The sequence below is a fragment of the Coturnix japonica genome, chromosome Z (assembly GCF_001577835.2).
Source record: "Coturnix japonica isolate 7356 chromosome Z, Coturnix japonica 2.1, whole genome shotgun sequence".
NCBI classification, from domain to species: domain Eukaryota; kingdom Metazoa; phylum Chordata; class Aves; order Galliformes; family Phasianidae; genus Coturnix; species Coturnix japonica.
Window position 1 is genome coordinate 62,410,490 of NC_029547.1, and position 7,229 is coordinate 62,417,718.

The following is a 7,229-nucleotide window of genomic DNA, read 5'->3' on the forward strand; positions in this document are numbered from 1 at the left end:
GTGCAGGGCCACCAGCCACCATACAAGGCTGTCCAGCGCCACATCCATTCCTTGGATGCTGCTGAAATCCATGTGAGCTTTGTAATTTACTAATACATATTCTTTAACACAGCTTACATTTAAAGAAAAAAGCTTTCCTAATGTATTATCACGTAATTTCAAGTATGGGACTGTCTACAGGTGAAGATGGGGATGCATAAGGATCTTAGCAAACTAACTAAATCACAGTTTTTATTCTTCACAGGACCCAAAAGAATACTTACCATTCTTAAATACTCTCCGGAAAATGGAAACCAATTATCAGCGATACACAATAGACAAACACTTGAAAAGATACACCAAAGCACTTGGACATCTCAGCAAATGTGGTAGGTGTTCTGCACATGCAGTGTATTTAAGGAGAAAATCTGCAGTATAGCATTTTTGAGAACCTGCTGGGGGAAGAAAAAGGGATTGCACCAGGTCATCTCCTCTCCTAGTAATTCATGGTTAACTTGCTTATTCTCTGTGGTTTCTGTAGTGTAGCTTAAAGCAAAGAGAGAGGTGTTTACTGCCCTTTAATCATGAAGCACAAGTCTTGATTTCTTCTGGCTATAGGTGATGTTTCCCCTGTAGATACTGTTGACCAAAGTGAAGCAGACCTTAAGGAAGTGAATCCCTTCAGTTTTACAGTGGTAGAACAGGTGTATTTGTGCTCTCATACCCAAGATTGCAATATTGCAGTAACAGTAAACCCTGGGAGCTGTCAGAGACACTGCTTTCTATTTTGTTGCTATAAGAATTAAAATATTTCTACAGGTCCTGAACACTTCTCTGAATTTCTGAACTTGGTTAAGGATCAGAATCTATATTGTGAAGCCTTGAAGCTGTATCCCTCCAGTACCCAGGAGTACAAGGTGTGTAAGAATGTGACCCTGCAGTATGCAGGTTTTTAATTCTTTGCTGTGTTTGCATGTGTCTCCAACACCTTGAGTGAGGGCAGGAATAAGACAACAGCTGCTTGACTTCAAGTTCTGCAGGGTGTTTCCTGTTTCAGTGTTGTCCGAGGCCTTTCTCCAGCATAATATGGGGAATTGCCCTCAGCACTGAGCCTACAAGGTCTGGGCATCAAGAGGATGACTGTTATTTCTTTGATCCGATGACCAGGAGAACACCTGGGAGTCTGGTGTTTGCTGCACTGTCCTGTGGTGTGCTAGTGGTGCTTGCGGTACAGGATTTCAGTGTGGCCCTGAAGGTTGTATGGAGACATTTTGTTGTGTGTAGATGTTTCTGGAGAGTGCTTAAGAGCTCGCAGTTCTTCTAGATAGACTGTAGAGTCTGTTGTTGATTTCAGTGCTGTTGAAAAGCTGTAGCTCACTCAAAGCTAAGGTGAATTATAAATGAATGCATTTTAATTTGTTTAATTTGGATTATGTAAATATACAACAAACAAGCCTTTATAAAAGAAGTTGAAGAAGTAAGAGGGAAGAAGCAGAAACTGTCCTTTTGTCACAAGGTGAGTGCAGAGAGGATTGATTCCAAGCAGCCTGTACCTGCAGAGTTGGAGGGCCTGTGTTATCCCTTGTCTTTCACTCCTGGAGTGACAGAGTTTGGACAGATCTTTTCACAAACTTTGCTCATCTGATTAGGAAAGAAGGGGCTGATTTTCTGCAGTCTCTGGTATACCCAGCTTGGAAAGTTAAGTACCTTCTGAGGTCTCTTGCTTTAGCTCTGCATGAGATTTCTGTGTATGCTGATCATCAACTCTTGGGCTGTTACAAAGTTTGAAATGTAGGAACATTGTGCCTGGAGGTTCCTCAGGGAAGGGTGGAAAATGACTTTGTAATGGTGGCCAAATAATTCTTACTAGTGGAGGACTGCTGCTGACTGTACAGCTAATTTCTTACTTTTCTTTTGTCCCTGTCTTACAGGATATCAGCAGTGCATATGGGGAGTATTTGATTCAGAAGCAGCTTTATGAACAAGCTGCACTGATATTTGCTCGAGCTGGAATCTTTGAAAAAGCACTGGATACCTTTCTGAGCAGTGGCAGCTGGCAGCAAGCCCTATGCATGGCCTCTCGTCTAGGTTACACAAAGGAGAAGCTTTCTAGCCTGGCACAGACCATGGCAGGTAGGCCTTGAGAAGATGGAAGCGTACAAACCAAAACTGATTGTTCCTATTTCTGTTTCATTGCAATTTTCACTGAAAATTAGTGCAAACCTCAGTCTTCAGCAGTGTTTTTCTTTAAGGCCTGTGATTCCCAAGGGTTCGCATGATTGCACATTGCCTTTGTTTCTCACTGGAGCCAAAAACCGCTGGAGCTGAGTTGCTGGGCACCCAGAAGTTGCTAAGCGAGGTGTGGCCTTGGTTGCCCCAGACTGACTGGCTCATTCACTCTCCTTGCAACCAGTTGCTGGAACCAAACCTTTTCTTTGGTTAACCTTAGTAAGTGGAGATTCCTTAAAGTGTTGAATGTGACTGAGGTGCTGACCTTTAGGGAACTGGAAGTCCTGAACCTCACAGATTTGGTGCTTCCTGTCTATACCTCAGAGAGCAAGAGGCAGTCTTCTCCCAGCGGATAGCTGGTGTGTACAATACACTGAAGCTTTCAAGAGAGATTTCCTGTTTACATCCTGCCTCCTTCCTCTTAGGAGGTTTCTATCCCACACTGTCAGGAAGAACCTCTTCTAGTGGCAGTGAGAAATGTGCACCAGCAGTTTTACAAGCAGCAGGCAGTTGATGTGGTATCATGCAGCCCTTATTTTATCAGGCAAACTAAGTAAGCACATAAGCAAATCAAAAGTGCTGCAGTGAATGTCATGTCCTTTAGCTTCATTGTTTTGTGGTAGAAAATTCAGCTGCTCCTGAAAAACCGAACTCCACCTTTTCTTATAGGAAAACTGGTTGAAAAGAGAAAGCATGCAGAGGCAGCCATGCTCCTGGAACAGTACACTGAGGTAATGTAATGACTCTCTTGCCTGTACCCCTCTTTCTCTGTTGTCCTGTGCCACACATGGCTCAGTGCGTGCTGGTTATTGAACTGTCCATGCCATAGGCACTTTGGGAGAACAGAGCAGGTTCGGTTGGTACAGTGAGCAGGGAATGGATGGAAAACCTGGTTCTGTTGCCTCCATTTTGTTATTAAAAGCTTTTGGTTCAGAGATGTGTGCTGGAATAAAGAAGACTGAGTTCCAGAGGGGCTTCCCCTTAGAAAGGGCCTTTTTAATGCCAGCCTTAGGTTTCAGTTTTAGTGCTTCAGAGTAGCTGTCACAGCAGTGCTGTCCGGTACTGCTGATTAGAGGTGTGCATCTGAGCAGCTGCTACCTGGATGTGAGTTAGTAGCATCAGCAGCAGCACATGGTTGTTCTTTCTTTACAGGACTGTGAAGAGGCTGTTATCCTACTCTTAGAAGGGGCTTTCTGGGAAGAGGCTTTAAGGCTGGTAAGACATTTCATATCTCAAGAACAAGAAATACTGTTTGGATTGTAAGAAGTGGAAATACTTTTTTTAGTGTGCAGGAACCTGAATGGAATCTGGGTTGCATCTTTAAATAATACTTTGTTTCCTTTTCCTGACCCAGATTCACAAGTATGACAGACTGGATATTTTGGAGACCAACTTCAAACCTGCCATACTAGAAGGTGAATATGTGCAAGAATCTGACGCTTGCTTGTGTTTTATTGGTGAAAGAAGGTCTTTACTGGGTCTACAGAAGGCCATGGCACACTAATACTGGAAGCTCTGTGGAAGGGTGCTTTGATTCCACCCAACTGATGCTGGCCAGTTAACTGAAACAATTATTGTATATCTTTATTCTCTCTTCAGTCCCTAAAGGATGATTCATTGATATCAGATATTCTTTGTTCTTATGCTATGAGCAGTGAGTTCTATGAATTGAGGAATATTTTTGTTTAGTTTGAGCCTAATTAATGTGGAGACATGTGGCCACAGAGCATTCTCTTCTGGTATCACAAACACTTGTTCCAAAGACACTTATCTGGCAAGTTAATTCACTCCATACACAGATGCACATAAGTCAGTGACCTCCTGTGCTACAAGCTTCAGATTTTTTCCACTCTAGTTATATTACCAGCTTTGCTGCTGATCTCCCATGTTCCTGAAGGACTGTGCTCCTTCAAGGTCCCTGTGAAAAATGCTCTTCTGACTGCCCTTGTACAAATCTTTGTGTTCTTACCTTGGACCTGCTTTTTTTTTGTTGAGCAGCACAGAAAAGTCAGCTGATGTTCCTAGATTCTCAGAAAACAGCATTTCTTCATCATAAGAGTCGCCTACAAGTGGTCCGAGAACTGAAGGAGAAGGCCTGTGAGAGCCTGCAGGGTTGGTATTGAATTGCATATGGCTTTCTCTTGCATGAGTATATGTAATCATTTTTTCTTTGGTTGTTCTCTGTGGTTCCTATATAGCCTCATGCAGTTGTGCTCTTGTGTCTCCAGTGGTATCTACAACTGTAGAAATAGCATTTATCTCAGCCACCACTCTCGCTGTAGTTCATTTGACCTCATTTGCCTTTATTTTCAGTACTACCTGTGTCACAGCTTTCCTGAGGTAAAAATGCTACACGCCACTGAGAGCTCTTCAGAATGAGACAGCATTGTCTCTGTAGTGCCATCTAACTTAGTGCTCAGCATATCCTCTGTGCTAAGAATCTCTGCTATGTATATTCACCTGCCAGCTTACACAGGCTTGGGGATATTTTCTAAAAGCAGAATGTTCTGTTCTGGTCCAAATCTCTTTCTCTGATATTGTTGTTCCCCTGACTGTGCTGCTTAATAATCACAGTCCCTGCCAGGGCAGAGGAGCAGTGTTCTCTCAATTTCTGTTCCTTCTTGTGAGCTGAGTCGTCTTGGGAGCCCCAAGGCTCCAATGTGGCAGCAGGTAGGATGAATCTGCAAGGCTTCTTTTCTAGAAAGTACATAGATTACCCAGGGAGAAAGCCTGAAATAACTGACCTTTTCCCTTGCTGTGACAGTTGTTAATATGTTTTGCAGATTATGAAGCACCATATTGCCCAGAATTTGACCTTTTGTCTGAAACCAGCAGTGTTGTGACAGCCAGCGACATGAGCAGCAGATATTCACACAGCAATTCAAGAATATCAGCGTAGGTATCTGCCTTTAAATTAGATGGTGGCTGGTGTGGCATCAGCCTTTGTTTGGCATCCTCCTCCTAGCAACTGTACGTGTCTTGAAGCTGCTTTAATTACATGCATTTCTTGTTTTTTTAATTCTTACTGGGGGAGATAGAGCAGAAAATGCCAGAAGCTGGTAGTGCAGCAGGAACAGAATGACCAGCAGAGGAGCTGTGAGCACAGATTCTGCAGGAGCTGTCTCTGTAGGCAACCGGCGTGATGCCAAAATAGCTGACTGTAGGAGGCTTGGCACAGGAAATAGGCAGTTTCTCAAACATTAACAGCTTGTGCAAAGCGCTTATTATCTTTGCCTTAAGTTTTGCATTTTTAGTAGTTGATAGAATGATGGAAGTAACCTTAAAGCCCACCTGGTTCCAACCCCTTTCCATGGGCAGAGTTTCTTCCCTCCAGATCAGGCTGCCCAGACTGTCTGGCCTTGAATACCTCCAGGGAATGGGGCATCCACAGCTTCTCTGGTCAGCCTGTTCCAGCACCTCACCACCCTAATTGGGGGTTATTGCTCAATTTAATAACTATTATATTTCCACAGTGGGTTTCTTTCTTGCTTTTGAGCACTTTCAATATAAGCTGCAGTATCAGGTGGCTGCATTAAAGACTGATGCAGTTTGTGGTACCACTTCTGAATTACCTGTCTGAAATGTAGAAAAGATGCGGGCTCTTGGGGGCACCAGCTGTGGCTCAGATTAAACAGAGAAGAAAATATAACCTTAATTTTCAGCATATCTGTATCAGAGTGAGGTGGTCATATTGAGGCACTAAGTTACTGACTCGTGATAAGAAGTTGGTTTCCTGTGATAATGAAGAATAGAGAAGTTGCTCAAACGTTGACTTTCCTTCAGACTTACCCCTGTGCACAGTCAAATTAAGAATCCTCCTTTCCTAGGCGATCCTCAAAGAACCGCCGCAAGGCTGAGCGCAAGAGATACAGCTTGAAAGAGGGGAGTCCTTTTGAAGATATGGCTCTTTTGGAAGTTCTGGGAGAAAATGTCCGTGCTGTTGATTCTGTGAAGGGTATGATACGGTGATGTTAATCTGCTCTCTGACTTTAGAACACGGCCAACTGGGGCAGTGTGCTCCCTCTTGTTCATAATGGATATGTGGGGAGAGGAGCTTTGTATTACATAAGCTGTCTGTGGTGGACTTTGATTTGGTTTATCTGCCTCTGCTGTTGGAGGAGCACCTAACAGTGTGAGCTCTCCTCATTTGGAAGTTGGGGAGCAGAGAAATTAAGACTTCTTGGTGCCAAGACAGGATTGACTCACGTTTCTACTGAGGCATTGTAGTGTCTGGGTAGGAGCAGAGAACCAGTTCTGATCTGCAGCTCTTTCCTGTGCTTTGATACCAGACAGTACTGCTGTTAATTTATCACACCTGTGTGAAGTGCCATCGCTTGTGTTTCTGTTCCTTCTGCAGGAGACGTGCATGCCCTTCTGAAGCAGCTTGTGCTGTTTGGGTTTGATGAGCAGGCTGAGGGGCTGCAGCAAGTCCTGGAAGAAGTTCTGCAGTTGATGGAGACCTCAATCCCGGAAATCTGGACTCCAGCCTTGCAGCAGAGTTCTCTCAACCCGGTTTGTGCTTATCCTCATTACCTGTAATGTCTGCTTCACAGTATCAAGAATTTGGTAGTGTTCTGTGTTTTCTACTAAAGATCACAGAATATTTCCTTGGCTTTCTAAGTCTGTCCTTTTCTATAGAGTTTAAGCAAATACTCTGTAGAGATGGAGATGTATTGGTTGCAGATGTATTGGAGCACTGTGCACACAGTGTTTATTTTATACACAGTATAAAATGTATGACAGATACAGCTTCTGATGGAACGGAGGAATACTGTTTTATTTTCTAGCCCAAGTGGCTGAATTTTAACTTCCATTCTTGTCAATAATTTTCTGTGCAGGCATCCTTGCTCTGGGACTTGCCTTGAACATGGCTATTAATTCTTCACAGGTCCTGGGACCCACTTCAACCGCAAACAGCATTATGGCTGCCTATCAGCAGAAGAGGATGGTGGTTCCTGCTGTACAAGGTTAGTTCTAACTCCTGGTAGGGTGTAGCTGTGGAGCATCGTTGTGGCCAGCAG

General features: G+C 43.7%; 1 protein-coding gene across 1 annotated transcript in view; it reads left to right on the plus strand.

The window, feature by feature from the left end:
• ELP1 (elongator complex protein 1) overlaps positions 1 to 7,229 on the plus strand; it is a 29,269-nt gene that overhangs the window by 21,381 nt on the left and 659 nt on the right. Inside the window, exons 25-35 of the mRNA XM_015849949.2 lie at positions 245 to 368; positions 799 to 896; positions 1,911 to 2,112; positions 2,878 to 2,939; positions 3,361 to 3,423; positions 3,563 to 3,623; positions 4,207 to 4,320; positions 4,992 to 5,103; positions 6,036 to 6,163; positions 6,566 to 6,720; positions 7,097 to 7,175. Coding sequence (XP_015705435.1) covers positions 245 to 368; positions 799 to 896; positions 1,911 to 2,112; positions 2,878 to 2,939; positions 3,361 to 3,423; positions 3,563 to 3,623; positions 4,207 to 4,320; positions 4,992 to 5,103; positions 6,036 to 6,163; positions 6,566 to 6,720; positions 7,097 to 7,175 — 1,198 coding nt within the window. The remainder of the gene's footprint in view (positions 1 to 244; positions 369 to 798; positions 897 to 1,910; positions 2,113 to 2,877; positions 2,940 to 3,360; positions 3,424 to 3,562; positions 3,624 to 4,206; positions 4,321 to 4,991; positions 5,104 to 6,035; positions 6,164 to 6,565; positions 6,721 to 7,096; positions 7,176 to 7,229) is intronic.